Genomic DNA, 20830 nt, shown 5'->3' with positions numbered 1-20830 from the left:
TTGGGCAGTGTGGGGGGACAGTGTGAGGGCACAGGATAGAGATCAGGCAGTGTGGGGGGGGGACAGTGTGAGGGCACAGGATAGAGATCGGGCAGTGTGGGGGGACAGTGTGAGGGCACAGTATAGAGATCGGGCAGTGGGGGGTGGGGGGGACAGTGTGAGGGCACAGGATAGAGATCGGGCAGTGTGAGGGCACAGGATAGAGATTGGGCAGCGTGGGGGGGGACAGTGTGAGGGCACAGTATAGTGATCAGGCAGTGTGGGGGGACAGTGTGAGGGCACAGGATAGAGATTGGGCAGCGTGGGGGGGACAGTGTGAGGGCACAGGATAGAGATTGGGCAGCGTGGGGGGACAGTATGAGGGCACAGTATAGAGATCGGGCAGCGTGGGGGGGGGACAGTGTGAGGGCACAGTATAGAGATCGGGCAGTGGGGGGTGGGGGGGACAGTGTGAGGGCACAGGATAGAGATCGGGCAGTGTGAGGGCACAGGATAGAGATTGGGCAGCGTGGGGGGACAGTATGAGGGCACAGTATAGAGATCGGGCAGCGTGGGGGGGGACAGTGTGAGGGCACAGTATAGTGATCAGGCAGTGTGGGGGGACAGTGTGAGGGCACAGGATAGAGATTGGGCAGCGTGGGGGGGACAGTGTGAGGGCACAGGATAGAGATTGGGCAGCGTGGGGGGACAGTATGAGGGCACAGTATAGAGATCGGGCAGCGTGGGGGGGGGACAGTGTGAGGGCACAGTATAGAGATCGGGCAACGTGGGGGGGACAGTGTGAGGGCACAGGATAGAGATTGGGCAGCGTGGGGGGGACAGTGTGAGGGCACAGGATAGAGATCGAGCAGCGTGGGGGGGACAGTGTGAGGGCACAGTATAGAGATCGGGCAGCGTGGGGGGGACAGTGTGAGGGCACAGTATAGAGATCGGGCAGCGTGGGGGGGGGACAGTGTGAGGGCACAGTATAGAGATCGGGCAGCGTGGGGGGGACAGTGTGAGGGCACAGTATAGAGATCGGGCAGCCTGGGGGGGACAGTGTGAGGGCACAGGATAGAGATCAGGCAGTGCGGGGGGGACAGTGTGAGGGCACAGGATAGAGATCAGGCAGTGTGGGGGGGGACAGTGTGAGGGCACAGGATAGAGATCAGGCAGTGTGGGGGGGACAGTGTGAGGGAACAGTATAGAGACTTTCTGCATCTCTTGGAAGGAAAAATGCAGCGTCCAAAATGCTCAAAATAATTGACCTGCTGCAGATGTAAATCTGCCCCAAAAACTGCAAGAAGAAAATAAGAAACTTGTGCAGGAGACGTCCGGATTTTCATTCACTTTTCTGGCATCAGGAAATTGTGAGAAATGTGCACAGAATAAAGCTGCAATGTGTGCACAGAATAAAGCTGCAATGTTTGCACAGAATAAAGCTGCAATGTGTGCACAGAATAAAGCTGCAATGCGTGCACAGAATAAAGCTGCAATGTGTGCACAGAATAAAGCTGCAATGCGTGCACAGAATAAAGCTGCAATGCGTGCACAGAATAAAGCTGCAATGTGTGCACAGAATAAAGCTGCAATGTTTGCACAGAATAAAGCTGCAATGTTTGCACAGAATAAAGCTGCAATGTGTGCACAGAATAAAGCTGCAATGTGTGCACAGAATAAAGCTGCAATGTGTGCACAGAATAAAGCTGCAATGCGTGCACAGAATAAAGCTGCAATGGGTGCACAGAATAAAGCTGCAATGCGTGCACAGAATAAAGCTGCAATGCGTGCACAGAATAAAGCTGCAATGCGTGCACAGAATAAAGCTGCATTGCGTGTACAGAATAAAGCTGCAATGCGTGCACAGAATAAAGCTGCAATGTGTGCACAGAATAAAACTGCAATGTGTGCACAGAATAAAACTGCAATGTGTGCACAGAATAAAGCTGCAATGTGTGCACAGGCCCCAAGAGGGACAGTGGGTGGGTTATATTTTGTGGAGGGGGCACAGTGAGGGGCACTGATTATTCGGGGGCACAGCATAGGGCAGATATCTGTATTACCACGCTGTTAGTTGTAAGGGCATCATATCGGGAAGTGCTGCAGACGATGAGACAAGATGGAAGTCATCATGGCGTCTGGAGAAGATGGAGGTGAAAATAAAGAGAACATCGATCAGAGGAGATGTCACCTATAAGGCACCGGGATGACAATGTGTGTGACACTGACCATGTCTCATCAGTACTGCGGATCCTGTATGGTCTGATGAAGGCTGGCAACTCCCAGCATGCATCTCCTTACCATTGCTAAGGACGTACTGGGAGTTGTAGGTTCAGGTGATACAAATGTATATGGGGCTGCCTCAAAGTTCAATTTAATTGCTATACTAAGTTTTGTATTTGTAGTCAAAACACTGAATCTGGTGATGTATTCATGTACTGATCATAGTTCTAGTAATGTATTAATGTACTGATGGTGGTTCTGGTGCTGTATTCATGTACCAATGAAGGTTCTGATGGGGTATTCCTGTACTGATGGTGGTTCTGGTGATGTATTCATGTAGTTCCTAAGTACTATGATGTCCCTACACACAGCCCTCCGCACAGTATGATGTCCCCACACAGTATGTCGTTCTTACACACCCCTCACCCCTGAAGTGTCTGTAAGGAGCAGATCTGAGGATGATCTAGCTTTGCTATGCCTCTGTAGTGTCTTTAGCACAGAAGATCTGAGGATGTTGGAGATTTTGCCCATTCTAGACCTAGTCATTACTTTTGCAGCCTCCATTACAGCCCCCAGGGTATAGATACCCTAATAATGAAGATTTCCATTCACTAATCTCGTTTATTTCACCATTCTGCACAGCTTTAGATTTTAGAGTTTATTTTGAGATGAGATAATTATTGCTCCCTAGAATCTGGTGCTAGTGCCGGTGCGGAGGAGGTCGCGGGCTGCGATGGAGGAGGTCGCGGGCTGCGATGGAGGAGGTCGCGGGCTGCAATGGAGGAGGTCGCGGGCTGTAATGGTGGAGGTCGCGGGCTGCAATGGAGGAGGTCGCGGGCTGCAATGGAGAAGGTCGCGGGCTGCAGTGGAAGAGGTTGCGGGCTGCGGAGGAAGAGGTCGCGGGCTGCAGAGGAAGAGGTCGCGGGCTGCGGTGGAGGAGGTTGCGGGCTGCGGTGGAGGAGGTCGTGGGCTGCGGTGGAGGAGGTTGTGGGCTGCGATGGTGGAGGTCGCGGGCTGCGGTGGAGAATGTCGTGGGCTGCGGTGGAGGAGGTCGCGGGCTGCGATGGAGGAGGTCGCGGGCTGCAATGGAGGAGGTCGCGGGCTGCAATGGAGGAGGTCGCAGGCTGCAATGGAGAAGGTCGCGGGCTGCAATGGAGAAGGTCGCGGGCTGCAATGGAGGAGGTTGCGGGCTGCGATGGAGGAGGTCGCGGGCTACGGTGGAGGAAGTCGCGGGCTGCGATGGAGGAGGTTGCGGGCTGCAATGGAGGAGGTCGCGAGCTGCAATGGAGGAGGTCGCGGGCTGCAATGGAGAAGGTCGCGGGCTGCAATGGAGGAGGTCGCGGGCTACGGTGGAGGAAGTCGCAGGCTGCGGTGGAGGAGGGCGCAGATTTCTAGAATCTCCAGATAATAAAATACTGCGGGTCCATTAGTCAACAACTGATCCAGAAGTGAAGAATCAGGAGACATCACTGCGCTCCTCTCAGACAATTTATGGGGGGCTCCGTTCTGTGGGTGCGGGGGGCTGAGGGTCATCTTCGAGGACTATCTAGCCCTCACATTTTCTTCCTTCCCCTGAGGACCGGCGTCAGAGTTTAGAGAACTGGATGAGGTTTCGGTTGATTTCAGACACGTTGCGGCACCCTGCGGAGGAGAATGGAGGAGTGAGTGGTCCCAGGAGACCCCTGTAATGCAGAACCCAAGGGGTCCACAATCTGATGATCTGGCAGCCTCACCGGACAGCGCCATGGACAGCCGGAACTCGTCGGCCAGGATCTGCAGCACGCCCCGGACGCCTTCTTCTCCCTGGTGAGAGACAGGAGCCCGGTAACGACTGACCCCCGATATCTGCCGGGACCCCGCAGCGAGAGACCCTCTCCCACCTTGTATGCGAGACCCCAGACGATGGGGCGTCCGATGAACACGCACTTCGCTCCCAGAGCCAGCGCCTTCAGGACATCGCTGCCCGTCCGGATCCCCCCGTCTATGTACACCTCGATCCGACCCTGCACCGCGTCCACCACCTCCGACAGCGCGTCAATCTGCGGAGACAAGAGCTATGAGGGCTCAGGAGGGTGGAGAGGGCGCCACTGTCTGCCGGACGTTATGTCTGGGGTCTCCGGGGGGTCGCAGTCTGGTACTGGGGGCTCTGTGGGTACAGACCCAAGAGGGTGGGTAACGGCAGCACAAAACTCAATGCAAGGGTATAAAAAGCACAGAAAGTGAAGCACGGAAACAGCTGAGACCATGGACAAGCAGAGCTGCAGTGTAAAGCATTGGGGATAGACGAAAAAGAAGCCCGAGTCATAATGATAACTTCAGGCTACCATAGACTGTAATAGGCAATGCAGCTGAGCTGTGGTCAGTGCTTATATGTCCTAATAGAGCAGAGCTGCAGTGTAAAGCATTGGGGATGGACTAAGTAGAAGCCTGAGACATAATAACTTCAAGCTACCATAGACTGTAATAGAGAATGATGGAAAGTAGAAAAATCCAGCACTTTATCCTATAACTTGCTAAGAGTACCTGCCACCACAAACACTGGTGGAACCCACCCAGGTATATCTGCTGCCCGCACCTGTATACCAGGAGGGGAGGTCCGTCCGCTCTCAGCAACCGCCATTGTCTGTTTCATGCTTTCCTATGGTCAGAATTTGCTCCCCTGATGACTCCACCGGCGAAACGCATTGTAATGTGTGGCACCCCCCCCTCATATGGATCAGTCAAGAATTATTTGCACCCAATTATATGAAGTATCTGGAGCAGGGACGAGCGTAACCGAACTCTGTAAAGTGCGGGGTCCGTACTGAACACAAGGTTTCAGGGTCTCAGATCCGAACACGAACCTTTACCTGTACATCTGGTACTTGTTCGGGTTTGTTATCCGAATAAAGCTTGTTGAAAAGCCACAGAGCAGCCAATCAACAAGCTTCTCTGGTGTGGGCACTTCCAGCCAAATCACTGACATGTCAGGTATGGGCATGCCTGTGATTGGCTGATCCCCCATCATTGATAACCAGGTGCAGTAAAGCAGACAGCTGGGGGCTGGTATACTTAGGCTGGGGAGCCCCATGGTTATTGGTCCCTCCCAGCCTAAAAATAGCAGCCCACAGCCGCCCAGGATTATCACATCCATTAAATGCGACAGTCCCAGAACTTTACCCTTGCCCTGGTGCGGTGGCAATCTGGGTAATATAAGGGGTTAATGATAGATGTTACTTGTCAAATACAGCTGTCATCGAGGCCTGAGTTAGTAATAAACAGGGGCCTATGATATGAGCCCCTCATTGCTAATCTGTAAGTGAAAAAAATAAAAACACCAAAAAATTCTTAATTTGAAATAAAATACACACTTTCACCCCTTTTTTAACCCTCAAAACACTGATGCAGGTCCGGCGGAATCCACACAACATCCACAATGATCCCGGCTCTGCTACATCCAGAGGCTGCGGTGAGCAGTGACATTAGAAAACGCGACCGATCACTGCGGCTGTGAGAGGCGGTGACATCAGTTAGGTCACCAGAGGTCACAGCCGGGTAACAAGTGTGACCACCGGTGAACTCGCCAGATTGCAGGACTCGGCAGCACGGTAGTCCGGCACTGAGGTCACCGGAGTTCACACTCAGTTGATTGCCGGACTGCTGTGCGGCCGTGTCCCACAATCCAACAGTCCAGCAGCAGGGGTTCACCGGCAGTCGTTGGATGTCGTCGTGAGTTACCTCGGACCTGCAGGGGGGGTTTGGGGTTTAATAAAGAGGAGGAGGAGGAGGAGGAGGGAGTGTGGTTTTTATCTCAAATAAAGAATTTTGTGGGTTTGGATTTATTTTTTTTCTTACTTGGTTAGTACCTCACTATTACTAACTTAGGGCTTGATGGCAGCTGTGATTTTTGACATGTCATAGCTGTCGTTAACCCCTTATATTACCCAGAATGCACAGTGGAGCTGCAGTTCTTTTGTATAATTGCACAGCGCGGTGTATACCGTGGCCAGCTCTCCGTCCAGCTGCCGGCCGCCGTGGTTGGACACGATGATTCCCTGCACTCCGTGTTCCACCGCCAGCTCCGCATCCTCCTTGGTCAGAATCCCTTTCACGATGATTGGCAGCCGAGTCAGACTTCTCAGCCAAGAAACATCCTTCCAACTAATGGACGGGTCCAGAGTGTTCACTGGGACCCCATAATTATCGGGACCGCAGTGCTCCTAACAAAACATCCAGAAAGACACCAATGAGTATGAGGAGGTCACTAAACTTAAAAAAAAATAAAATATATATATATAGGACTCACGAGATACCAGGGACACAGTAATAAAACTACTAGACACCAGGGACACTAATGAAACCCACTAGACATCAGGGACTCAAGAATAAAACCCACTAGACATCAGGGACACAATAATGAAACCCGACACCAGGGACACTAATGAAACCCACTAGACACAAGGATAAAACCCACTAGACACCAGGGACACAATAATGAAACCCACTAGACATCAGGGACACAAGAATAAAACCCACCAGACACCAGGGACACAGTAATGAAACCCACTAGACATCAGGGACATAAGAATAAAACCCACTAGACACCAGGGACACAGTAATGAAACCCACTAGACATCAGGGACACAAGAATAAAACCCACTAGACACCAGGGACACAGTAATGAAACCCACTAGACATCAGGGACACAAGAATAAAACCCACTAGACACCAGGGACACAATAATGAAACCCACTAGACATCAGGGACATAAGAATAAAACCCACTAGACACCAGGGACACAATAATGAAACCCACTAGACACAAGAATAAAACCCACTAGACACCAGGGACGTTATAATAAAACCTACCAGACAACAGTAACGTTATAATAAAACCCACTAGACACCAGGGATACAGTAATAAAACCCACTAGATAAAATAATAAAATCCACTAGGCACCAGGGATCTCATTATAAAACCCCCTGGTCACCAGGGATATAGTAATAACTCTTAAACTGCACTTACCTCGAAAACTCCCTCGAAGTTCTTCACCTTGAGGTGCGGAGGCAGCCGGAAGTTGTTGCGGATGTCGCTCCTCCTCTTGCCGGTGTATGGGACGTCCACAGTAAGGACCAGAGCCTGAAACCCCAGCGCCTCCACCCGCTGCACCAGCTGTTCCGACAGCCTCCGGTCCCGGTACACGTAGAGCTGGAACCACCGGAAACCGTCCGGGGCGGCGGAGACGATCTCCTCCACGGAGCAGGTGGAATAGGTGCTGGCCACATAGCACAGACTCAGAGCCTCGGCCGCTGCCGCATCGAGAGTGAGGAGGAAAAAATCTCATCAGTATATAACTCATAGGCAGGGCGAGCAGAGGGAAGATTCTCCTCCCAGACTACCAGGGAATTCACCACCAAGACCACCAGCTTCTCCAAAGAAGCAGAACACTGAACCAGGAAAGAACAGCAGCTGCTTGGCAGCAACCAACCCAAGGACCATCGATTGTCACCGTCCAGCCCAAAGAACCATCGATCGGCAGCATCCAATCCAAAAAGACATAGATCGTCAGTATCCAACCAAAAGAACCATCGATCAGCAGCCTCCAACCCAAAGAACCGTCGATCAGCAGCATCCAGCCCAAAGAACCATTGATTTGCAGCATCCAACCCAAAGAAGCATCAAATGGCAGCATCCAACCTAAATAACCATCAATCACCAGCATCCAATCCAAATAACCATCTATCGGCACCAGCCAGCCCAAAGAACCATCGATCGGCAGCCTCCAATCCAAAGAACCAGCGATCGGCAGCATCCAGTCCAAAGAACCATCAATCGGCAACATCCAACCCAAAGAAACACCAATCAGCAGCATCCAACCCAAAGAACCATCAATCAGCAGCATCCAACCCAAAGAACCATCAATCAGCAGCATCCAACCCAAAGAAGCATCGATCGTCAGCATCCAACCCAAACAAGCATCGATCGTCAGCATCCAACCCAAAGAACCATCAATCGGCAGTATCCAGTCCAAAGAACTATCGATCGGCAGCCTCCAATCCAAAGAACCAGCGATCAGCAGCATCCAATCCAAAGACCAATCAATCGTCAGCATCCAACCCAAAGAACCATCGATTAGCATCATCCAGCCCAAAGATCCATTAATCGGCAGTATTCAACCCAAAGAACCATCAATCGGCAGCATCCAACCCAAAGAACCATCGATTAGCATCATCCAGCCCAAAGATCCATCAATCGGCAGTATTCAACCCAAAGAACCATCGATTAGCATCATCCAGCCCAAAGAACCATCAATCGGCAGCATCCAACCCAAAGAACTATCGATCGGCAGCATCCAACCCAAAGAAGCATCAATTGGCAGCATCCAACCCAAACAACCATTGATCGGCAGCATCCAACCCAAAGAAGCATCAAATGGCAGCATCCAGCCCAAAGAACAATCGATCGGCAGCATTCAACCCAAAGAACCATCAATCTGCAACATCCAACCCAAAGAACCATCAATCTGCAACATCCAACCCAAAGAACCATCAATCTGCAACATCCAACCCAAAGAACCATCAATCAGCAGCATCCATCTCAAAGAAGCATCGATCGGCAGCATCCAACCCAAACAAGCATTGATCGGCAGCATCCAACCCAAAGAACCATCGATCGGCAGCATTCAGTCCAAAGAAATATTGATCGGCAGCATCCAGTCCAAAGAACCAACGATCGGCAGCATCCAATTCAAAGACCCATCAATCGTCAGCATCCAACCCAAAGAACCATCGATTAGCAGCATCCAACCCAAAGAAGCATCAATCGGCAACGTCTAACCCAAAGAACCATTGATTGGCAGCATCCAACCCAAAGAAGCATCAAATGGCAGCATCCAACCCAAAGAACCATTGAGTGGCAGCATCCAACCAAAAGAAGCATACCAGCAAAATCAGCACGGAAATAGTCACACATTGCATGCTGCTATAACCTGGGCATTTCCTGTATATAATTATATATGTGCAATAGGCTATGTGGGGCTCATACTGTATATAGGAGGTTATGAGGGGGCTCATACTGTATATTGGAGGCCATGTGGGGGCTCATACTGTATATTGGAGGCCATGTGGGGGCTCATACTGTATATTGGAGGCCATGTGGGGGCTCATACTGTATATAGGAGGCCATGTGGGGGCTCATACTGTATATAGGTTATGTGGGGGCTCATACTGTATATAGGAGGCTATGTGAGGGCTAATTCTGTATATAGGAGGCTATGTGGGGGCTCATACTGTATATAGGTTATGTGGGGGCTCATACTGTATATAGGAGGTTATGTGGGGGCTCATACTGTATATAGGAGGTTATGTGGGGGCTCATACTGTATATAGGAGGCTATATGGGAGATTATACTGTATATAGGAGGCTATGTGGGGGCTAATACTGTATATAGGGGGCTATGTGGGGGCTCATACTGTATATAGGAGGCTATGTGGGGGCTCATACTGTATATAGGAGGCTATGTGGGGGCTTATACTGTATATAGGAGGCTATGTGAGGGCTCATACTGTATATAGGGGGCTATGTGGGGCCTCATACTGTATATAGGAGGTTATGTGGGGGCTCATACTGTATATAGGAGGCTATGTGGGGCCTCATACTGTATATAGGAGGTTATGTGGGGGCTCATACTGTATATAGGAGGCTATGTGGGGGCTCATACTGTATATAGGAGGTTATGTGAGAGCTCATACTGTATATAGAGTGCTATGTGAGAGCTCATACTGTATATAGGAGGTTATGTGGGGGCTCATACTGTATATAGGAGGTTATGTGGGGGCTCATACTGTATATAGGAGGTTATGTGGCGGCTCATACTGTATATAGGAGGTTATGTGGGGGCTCATACTGTATATAGGAGGTTATGTGGAGGCTCATACTGTATATAGGAGGTTATGTGGGGACTCATACTATATATAGGAGGCTATGTGGGGCCTCATACTGTATATAGGAGGTTATGTGGGGGCTCATACTGTATATAGGAGGCTATGTGGGGGCTCATACTGTATATAGGAGGTTATGTGAGAGCTCGTACTGTATATAGGGGGCTATGTGAGGGCTAATTCTGTATATTGGAGGCTATGTTGGGGCTCATACTGTATCCAGGGGGCTATGTGGGGCTCATACTGTATATAGGGGGCTATTTGGAGGCTCATAATGTACATAGGAGGCTATGTGGGGGTTTTTACTGTATATAGGAGACTGTGGGGGCTCATACTGTATATAGGGGGCTATGTGGAGGCTCATAATCTATATAGGAGGCCATGTGGGGGGTTTTACTGAATATAGGAGACTATGTGGGGCTCATACTGTATATAGGAGGGCTAATTCTGCTCAATATTAAGTGATACAATTAATATCAATATAAAATAATATAATTAATATTGTGTCACGCCTATCGCTTCGTCCTCCACGACAGTCACAGTGTCTCATGTGGTCCTTTGGGAAATGAATCGCCTGCCCCTGGTATCGGCCTTTGTTCATTGGGGGCGGATGGTGTGATGGCCAGTTGAGACATGAAGTCTTGGATCTATATACCAATGGAGTCAGCTCTGAAGTCTGAAGTCAGCTCTGCTTAATTTCAAAAGATTGTCTGAGACTGTTTGCAACAGGGGTCAGTGATCAATATTGGTGTTTGTATCAGACCCGATATTTATAGGAGGTACATTATCAGCATGAATACTTCACCAGAACCACCATCAGTACATGAATACAGCATCAGAACCAACATCAGTACATGAATACATCAGTACATTACTAGAAAAACCATCAGTACAGGAGAACATCACCAGAACCACCATCAGTACTTGAATACATCAGTACATTACAAGAAGCACCATCAGTACAGGAGAACATCTCCAGAACCACCATCAGTACATAAATAAGGCACCAGAATCACCATTAGTATATGAATTCATTAGTAAATTACCAGAAACACCATCAGTACAGGAGAACATCTCCAGAACCAACATCAGTAAATTAATATGACATCAGAACCTCCATCAGTACATAAATACATCACCAGAACCGTCATCAGTAAATTAATATGGCATCATAACCTCTATCAGTACATGAATACATCAGTATATTACCAGAACACCATCAGTACAGGAGAACATCACCAGAACCACCATCAGTACATGAATAAGGCACCAGAATCACCATCAGTACATGAATACATCACCAGAACCACCATCAGTAAATGAATACGGCATCAGAACCTTCATCAGTACATGAATACATCACCAGAACCACCAACAGTACAGGAAAACATCCCCAAAACCACCATCAGTACATGTATAAGCAACAGAATCACAATCAGTACATGAATACATCACCAGAACCATCGTCAGTACATGAATACGGCACCAGAACCAGTTTTGTTGCAAGCTGTATTTGTTGCATGACTGACACAAAACCCAACATATTGTACATCTTTCTTTATCTATAATGAGTCTGTTTTCTTACATTTAGGCTATTCTCCAAATGCTGGCCCCGCTGTTGGGCTTCATTAGTCTCCATTCTAGGTAAGCTTTGGCCGGTGACAGTCCTTGGGTGTGACATTATAGTGTTGGCTGTCAGGGACGACTCTCGCGATATGTTACCGGATTGTGTGAATGGTCAGCAATGAATGATTCTATATATTAACTCTATTATTTTGGTGTAAGTGGTGGGAGGTGGTGACCGGACCCATCAGAGAGGTGGGGGGGGCGTTAGGTGTCCATTACTCTAGTCTATGGCTCCTGCCTTTGCTTGAGGGGTTGGAGGGGGGCATTGGCTTTCGCTGCCGTGGACCCCGCAATCCTTGCCCCGTCCCTCCTACCTCTGGCCGTGCTCCTCTCTCCATCCGGCCAGGCCAGGCAGTGAAAGGCCGTCGGTGCGATCCCGATGGGGCAGCTAATCTGGGTTCCCAGGACGGTGGTTCTGGTGTCCATTACTGACACGTCTCGCAGCATCCGGGGTCTCAGGCGAATCCTGCGGAGCACAGGGTCAGTAAATTCCCGGCTTCCATTACTCTGACAACCCCGAGATTCACGTATTACCTCTTAAAGGCGAGTAAGTTGTCATCCCGGGTGCAGCAGTCGTCGGCTCCCGCTGCGTAATACTCCCACGTGGCTTTAGGTAAGTGATCTTTGGCGTAAGCTTCATAGTCCGACAGGCAAATGAGGGACATCTCGGCATCCCCCTGCCCGGACCTGGGGGAGAGAAAGGTAACAGCGCCGCCCCAGAGGCCACTACAAGTAATGACATCCACAGAAGACTACACCGCACCAACACTGCATGCAGGACAGCGCCACAATCCATCCAGCTCTGCTACGACTGTCACAGTGGGATTGTAGGAAAGCGAGGGACAGGGACTCAAAGGGGGTCCCGAGGATATCCGTAACCTCAGGGTTACCCCTAATAGTGGAGATGACCGAGTCTCGTGCCTTACTATGCTCCTGATCAGAACTCAGCTGATTCCTCCCTCTCACCAGGGAAGAAAGGAGCAAAAAAGATAGAAACAAAGACAGACAAGGGTTAACCCAAACTCTGACACACTGGAAACTCACAGGAACAAACAACGAGAGAAAAGCAAGAGCAGGAAGGTAGCAACAATAGGGGTTAACACCACAACTGCTCACAGCAACAAGTACTACAACCCCCAGATAGTCTGGATCACAACACCTCACCAGACCAGCGAAGATAAACTATAGCTGGCATAGAAGGAAGGATCCAACCAGCATATATAGGAGGGGAGCAGATGTGATTGGCTCCCCCATAACATGTGATAAAAAGAGACTAACAAGCAGAGATTAACTGTGGCTAGCCTGCCTATGAACTAACAATCTGTTGGTCGGCACCGGGGAATCTGGCTGTACTGACCTCAGAGAATTTATCATGCGGACGGTCATAATCTGTAATCTGCACATACCCTGCAGCCGCCACCAAGACAGCCGGCGACGATAGGAAAAACCTCTGACAAATATTCTCCAGTCACCTCCAGAGCTGCAGTCACTATTCTGCTGCTACACCAGGAATTATCCTCCAGTCACCTCCAGAGCTGCTGTCATAAGTCTGCTGTTACATTGTGTCTTATCCTCCAGTCACCTCCAGAGCTGCAGTCACTATTCTGCTGTTACATCACGTCTTATCCTCCAGTCACCTCCAGAGCTGCAGTCACTATTCTGCTGTTAAATTGTGTCTTATCCTCCAGTCACCTCCAGAGCAGCAGTCATTATTCTGCTGTTACATTATATCTTATCCTCCAGTCACCTCCAGAGCTGCAGTCATTATTCTGCGGTTACATCATATCTTATCCTCCAGTCACCTCCAGAGCTGCAGTCACTACTCTGATGTTACATCGTATCTTATAATCCAGTCACCTCCAGAGCTGCAGTCTCTATTCTGCTGTTACATTGTGTCTTATCCTCCAGTCACCTCCAGAGCTGCAGTCACTACTCTGAAGATTAATAATTGACTTTCTATCTTGCAACTGTCTGAAAAACAGAGAAGTGTTCAACACAAGAATGCAATGTGACTGATATCAGCCCCTGTATAACGCTCAGCACTGATATCAGCCCCTGTATAACGCTCCAGCACTGATATCAGCCCCTGTATAACGCTCAGCACTGATATCAGCCCCAGTATAACGCTCAGCACTGATATCAGCCTCTGTATAACGCTCCAACACTGATATCAGCCCCTGTATAACGCTCCAACACTGATATCAGCCCCTGTATAACGCTCAGCGCTGATATCAGCCCCTGTATAACGCTCAGCACTGATATCAGCCCCTGTATAACGCTCCAGCACTGATATCAGCCCCTGTATAACGCTCAGCACTGATTTCAGCCCCAGTATAACGCTCCAGCACTGATATCAGCCCCTGTATAACGCTCAGCACTGATATCAGCCCCAGTATAACGCTCAGCACTGATATCAGCCCCAGTATAACGCTCAGCACTGATATCAGCCCCTGTATAACGCTCAGCACTGATATCAGCCCCTGTATAACGCTCAGCGCTGATATTAGCCCCTGTATAACGCTCAGCACTGATATCAGCCCCAGTAAAACGCTCAGCACTGATATCAGCCCCTGTATAACGCTCAGCACTGATATCAGCCCCTGTATAACGCTCAGCACTGATATCAGCCCCTGTATAACGCTCAGCACTGATATCAGCCCCTGTATAACGCTCAGCACTGATATCAGCCCCTGTATAACGCTCAGCGCTGATATCAGCCCCAGTATAACGCTCAGCGCTGATATCAGCCCCTGTATAACGCTCCAGCACTGATATCAGCCCCTGTATAACGCTCACCACTGATATCAGCCCCTGTATAACGCTCCAGCACTGATATCAGCCCCTGTATAACGCTCAGCACTGATATCAGCCCCAGTATAACGCTCAGCACGGATATCAGCCCCTGTATAACGCTCAGCACTGATATCAGCCCCTGTATAACGCTCAGCGCTGATATCAGCCCCTGTATAACGCTCAGCACTGATATCAGCCCCTGTATAACGCTCAGCGCTGATATCAGCCCCTGTATAACGCTCAGCACTGATATCAGCCCCTGCATAACGCTCAGCGCTGATATCAGCCCCTGTATAACGCTCAGCGCTGATATCAGCCCCTGTATAACGCTCAGCGCTGATATCAGCCCCTGTATAACGCTCCAGCACTGATATCAGCCCCTGTATAACGCTCAGCACTGATATCAGCCCCTGTATAACGCTCAGCAGTGATATCAGCCCCTGTATAACGCTCAGCACTGATAGCCCCTGTATAACGCTCAGCGCTGATATCAGCCCCTGTATAACGCTCCAGCACTGATATCAGCCCCTGTATAACGCTCAGCGCTGAAATCAGCCCCTGTATAACGCTCAGCGCTGATATCAGCCCCTGTATAACACTCAGCACTGATAGCCCCTGTATAACGCTCAGCACTGATATCAGCCCCTGTAAAACGCTCAGCACTGATATCAGCCCCTGTATAACGCTCAGAACTGATATCAGCCCCTGTATAACGCTCAGCGCTGATATCAGCCCCTGTATAACGCTCCAGCACTGATATCAGCCCCTGTATAACGCTCAGCGCTGATATCAGCCCCTGTATAACACTCAGCACTGATAGCCCCTGTATAACGCTCAGCGCTGATATCAGCCCCTGTATAACGCTCAGCGCTGATATCAGCCCCTGTATAACGCTCAGCGCTGATATCAGCCCCTGTATAACGCTCAGCACTGATATCAACCCCTGTATAACGCTCAGCGCTGATATCAGCCCCTGTATAACGCTCCAGAACTGATATCAGCCCCTGTATAACGCTCAGCACTGATATCAGGCCCTGTATAACGCTCAGCACTGATATCAGCCCCTGTATAACGCTCAGCGCTCATATCAACCCCTGTATAACGCTCAGCACGGATATCAGCCCCTGTATAATGCTCAGCACTGATATCAGCCCCTGTATAACGCTCAGCACTCATATCAGCCCCTGTATAACGCTCAGCACTGATATCAGCCCCTGTATAACGCTCAGCACTGATATCAGCCCCTGTATAACGCTCCAGCACTGATATCAGCCCCTGTATAACGCTCAGCACTGATATCAGCCCCTGTATAATGCTCAGCGCTGATATCAGCCCCTGTATAACGCTCAGCGCTGATATCAGCCCCTGTATAACGCTCAGCGCTGATATCAGCCCCTGTATAATGCTCCAGCACTGATATCAGCCCCGGTATAACGCTCAGCACTGATATCAGCCCCTGTATAACGCTCAGCACTGATATCAGCCCCTGTATAACGCTCAGCGCTGATATCAGCCCCTGTATAACGCTCAGCGCTGATATCAGCCCCTGTATAACGCTCAGCGCTGATATCAGCCCTTGTATAACGCTCCAGCACTGATATCAGCACCTGTATAAAGCTCAGCGCTGATATCAGCCCCTGTATAAAGCTCAGCACTGATATCAGCCCCTGTATAACGCTCAGCACTGATATCAGCCACTGTATAACGCTCAGCGCTCATATCAGCCCCTGTATAACGCTCCAGCACTGATATCAGCCCCTGTATAACGCTCAGCACTGATATCAGCACCTGTATAAAGCTCAGCACTGATATCAGCCCCTGTATAACGCTCAGCACTGATATCAGCCCCTGTATAACGCTCAGCACTGATATCAGCCCCTGTATAACGCTCAGCACTGATATCAGCCCCTGTATAACGCTCAGCACTGATATCAGCCCCTGTATAACGCTCAGCACTGATATCAGCCCCTGTATAACGCTCAGCGCTCATATCAGCCCCTGTATAACGCTCAGCACTGATATCAGCCCCTGTATAACGCTCCAGCACTGATATCTGCTCCTGTATAATGCTCAGCGCTGATATCAGCCCCTGTATAACGGTCAGCGCTGATATCAGCCCCTGTATAACGCTCAGCACTGATAACAGCCCCTGTATAATGCTCCAGCACTGATATCAGCCCCTGTATAACGCTCAGCACTGATATTAGCCCCTGTATAACGCTCAGCGCTGAAATCAGCCCCTGTATAACGCTCCAGCACTGATATCAGCCCCTGTATAACGCTCCAGCACTGATATCAGCCCCTGTATAATGCTCCAGCACTGATATCAGCCCCTGTATAACGCTCCAGCACTGATATCAGCCCCTGTATAACGCTCAGCACTGATATCTGCGCCTGTATAACGCTCAGCGCTGATATCAGCCCCTGTATAACGCTCAGCACTGATATCAGCCCCTGTATAACGCTCCAGCACTGATATCTGCTCCTGTATAATGCTCAGCGCTGATATCAGCCCCTGTATAACGCTCAGCGCTGATATCAGCCCCTGTATAACACTCAGCACTGATATCAGCCCCTGTATAATGCTCCAGCACTGATATCACCCCTGTATAACGCTCAGCACTGATATCAGCCCCTGTATAACGCTCAGCGCTGAAATCAGCCCCTGTATAACGCTCCAGCACTGATATCAGCCCCTGTATAACGCTCCAGCACTGATATCAGCCCCTGTATAACGCTCCAGCACTGATATCAGCCCCTGTATAACGCTCCAGCACTGATATCAGCCCCTGTATAACGCTCAGCACTGATATCAGCCTCTGTATAACGCTCAGCCCCTGTATAACGCTCAGCGCTGATATCAGCCCCTGTATAACGCTCCAGCACTGATATCAGCCCCTGTATAACGCTCAGCACTGATATCAGCCTCTGTATAACGCTCAGCCCCTGTATAACGCTCAGCGCTGATATCAGCTCCTGTATAACGCTCAGCGCTGATATCAGCCCCTGTATAACGCTCCAGCACTGATATCAGCCCCTGTATAACGCTCAGCACTGATATCAGCCCCTGTATAACGCTCAGCGCTGATATCAGCCCCTGTATAACGCTCCAGCACTGATATCTGCTCCTGTATAACGCTCAGCACTGATATCAGCCCCTGTATAACGCTCCAGCACTGATATCTGCTCCTGTATAACGCTCAGCGCTGATATCAGCCCCTGTATAACGCTCCAGCACTGATATCAGCCCCTGTATAACGCTCAGCACTGATATCAGCCCCTGTATAACGCTCAGCGCTGATATCAGCCCCTGTATAACGCTCCAGCACTGATATCAGCCCCTGTATAACGCTCCAGCACTGATATCAGCCTCTGTATAACGCTCAGCACTGATATCAGCCCCTGTATAACGCTCAGCGCAGATATCAGCCCCTGTATAACGCTCCAGCACTGATATCTGCTCCTGTATAACGCTCAGCGCTGATATCTGCCCCTGTATAACACTCAGCACTGATATCTGCCCCTGTATAACGCTCAGCGCTGATATCAGCCCCTGTATAACGCTCAGCACTGATATCTGCCCCTGTATAACGCTCAGCGCTGATATCAGCCCCTGTATAACGCTCAGCACTGATATCAGCCCCTGTATAACGCTCCAGCACTGATATCAGCCCCTGTATAACGCTCAGCGCTGATATCAGCCCCTGTATAACACTCAGCACTGATATCTGCCCCTGTATAACACTCAGCACTGATATCTGCCCCTGTATAACGCTCAGCGCTGATATCAGCCCCTGTATAACGCTCAGCGCTGATATCAGCCCCTGTATAACGCTCAGCGCTGATATCAGCCCCTGTATAACGCTCAGTGTTGTTATCAGCCCCTGTATAATGCTCAGCGCTGATATCAGCCCCTGTATAACGCTCAGCGCTGTTATCAGCCCCTGTATAACGCTCAGCGCTGATATCAGCCCCTGTATAACGTTCAGCGCTGATATCAGCCCCTGTATAACGCTCAGCACTGATATCAGCCCCTGTATAATGCTCAGCACTGATATCAGCCCCTGTATAACGCTCAGCACTGATATCTGCCCTTGTATAACGCTCAGCACTGATATCAGCCCCTGTATAACGCTCAGCACTGATATCAGCCCCTGTATAACGCTCAGCGCTGATATCAGCCCCTGTATAACGCTCAGCGCTGATATCAGCCCCTGTATAACGCTCAGCGCTGATATCAGCCCCTGTATAACGCTCAGCGCTGATATCAGCCCCTGTATAACGCTCAGCGCTGATATCAGCCCCTGTATAACGCCCAGCACTGATATCAGCCCCTGTATAACGCTCAGCGCTGATATCAGCCCCTGTATAACGCCCAGCACTGATATCAGCCCCTGTATAACGCCCAGCACTGATATCAGCCCCTGTATAACGCTCAGCGCTGATATCAGCCCCTGTATAACGCCCAGCACTGATATCAGCCCCTGTATAACGCTCAGCACTGATATCTGCCCTTGTATAACGCTCAGCACTGATATCAGCCCCTGTATAACTCTCAGCACTGATATCAGCCCCTGTATAACGCTCAGCACTGATATCAGCCCCTGTATAACGCTCAGCGTTGATATCAGCCCCTGTATAACGCTCAGCGCTGATATCTGCCCCTGTATAACGCCCAGCACTGATATCAGCCCCTGTATAACGCTCAGCACTGATAGCCCCTGTATAACGCTCAGCACTGATATCAGCCCCTGTATAACGCTCAGCACTGATATCAGCCCCTGTATAACGCACAGCACTGATATCAGCCCCTGTATAATGCTCAGCGCTGATATCAGCCCCTGTATAACGCTCAGCACTGATATCTGCCCCTGTATAACGCTCAGCACTGATATCAGCCCCTGTATAACGCTCAGCACTGATATCTGCCCCTGTATAATGCTCAGCACTGATATCAGCCCCTGTATAACGCTCAGCACTGATATCAGCCCCTGTATAACGCACAGCACTGATATCAGCCCCTGTATAATGCTCAGCGCTGATATCAGCCCCTGTATAACGCTCAGCACTGATATCAGCCCCTGTATAACGCTCAGCACTGATATCAGCCCCTGTATAACGCTCAGCACTGATATCTGCCCCTGTATAATGCTCAGCGCTGATATCTGCCCCTGTATAACGCTCAGCACTGATATCAGCCCCTGTATAACGCTCAGCGCTGATATCAGCCCCTGTATAACGCTCAGCGCTGATATCAGCCCCTGTATAACGCTCAGCACTGATATCAGCCCCTGTATAACGCTCAGCACTGATATCAGCCCCTGTATAACGCTCAGCACTGATATCAGCCCCTGTATAACGCCCAGCAGTGATATCAGCCTCTGTATAACGCCCAGCAGTGATATCTGCCCCTGTATAACGCTCAGCGCTGATATCAGCCCCTGTATAACGCTCAGCACTGATATCAGCCCCTGTATAACGCTCAGCACTGATATCAGCCCCTGTATAACGCTCAGCACTGATATCAGCCCCTGTATAACGCTCAGCACTGATATCAGCCTCTGTATAACGCTCAGCGCTGATATCAGCCCCTGTATAACGCTCAGCACTCATATCAGCCCCTGTATAACGCTCAGCGCTGATATCTGCCCCTGTATAATGCTCAGCACTGATATCAGCCCCTGTATAACGCTCAGCACTGATATCAGCCCCTGTATAACGCTCAGCACTGATATCAGCCCCTGTATAACGCTCAGCGCTGATATCAGCCCCTGTATAACGCCCAGCACTGATATCAGCCTCTGTATAACGCTCAGCGCTGATATCAGCCCCTGTATAACGCCCAGCACTGATATCAGCCTCTGTATAACGCTCAGCGCTGATATCAGCCCCTGTATAACGCTCAGCGCTGATATCTGCCCCTGTATAATGCTCAGCACTGATATCAGCCCCTGTATAACGCTCAGCGCTGATATCAGCCCCTGTATAACGCTCAGCGCTGATATCAGCCCCTGTATAACGCTCAGCACTGATGTAGCCGCCCTCTGTCAGTGTTGTCTGTATTCCGCTGTGTGCGGTCTCTATCAGACTTGCAGCGTTGGCAGTCTGTGCCCCCCGGCCCCCCTGGCACACACTCTTACCTGTATACAGGCTCTGGATCCAGCAGGCCCGGCGGGTGGAGGGGGCTCTTGTACCCCTCTCTGTCTAAAGTCCAAGACACAACTCCTTCTGCCGTCCAATCCCGTCCTGCAGACGCTCACCACCGCTGCCGCCTGTCACTGTGCTGCATG

The 20830-nt window shown here is 50.2% G+C and overlaps 1 protein-coding gene across 1 annotated transcript; it reads right to left on the bottom strand.

Annotated features, from left to right (window-relative positions):
• Positions 1–2817: 2817 nt before the first annotated feature.
• Positions 2818–20825, bottom strand: HAO2 (hydroxyacid oxidase 2). The gene is made up of 8 exons (XM_075332770.1): positions 20681–20825; positions 12282–12434; positions 12062–12213; positions 7207–7490; positions 6183–6401; positions 4083–4241; positions 3936–4005; positions 2818–3843 (listed from the first exon to the last, which is right to left on the bottom strand). Exons 2-8 carry the CDS (start codon positions 12410–12412, stop codon positions 3788–3790), a joined length of 1071 nt encoding a protein of 356 aa, XP_075188885.1. The 5' UTR covers positions 12413–12434; positions 20681–20825; the 3' UTR covers positions 2818–3787.
• Positions 20826–20830: the final 5 nt, after the last annotated feature.

The sequence above is a fragment of the Anomaloglossus baeobatrachus genome, chromosome 2 (assembly GCF_048569485.1).
Source record: "Anomaloglossus baeobatrachus isolate aAnoBae1 chromosome 2, aAnoBae1.hap1, whole genome shotgun sequence".
NCBI classification, from domain to species: Eukaryota; Metazoa; Chordata; class Amphibia; order Anura; family Aromobatidae; genus Anomaloglossus; species Anomaloglossus baeobatrachus.
The sequence above is the reverse complement of the archived record's forward strand: the minus strand, read 5'-3'. Positions and strand labels throughout refer to the sequence as shown.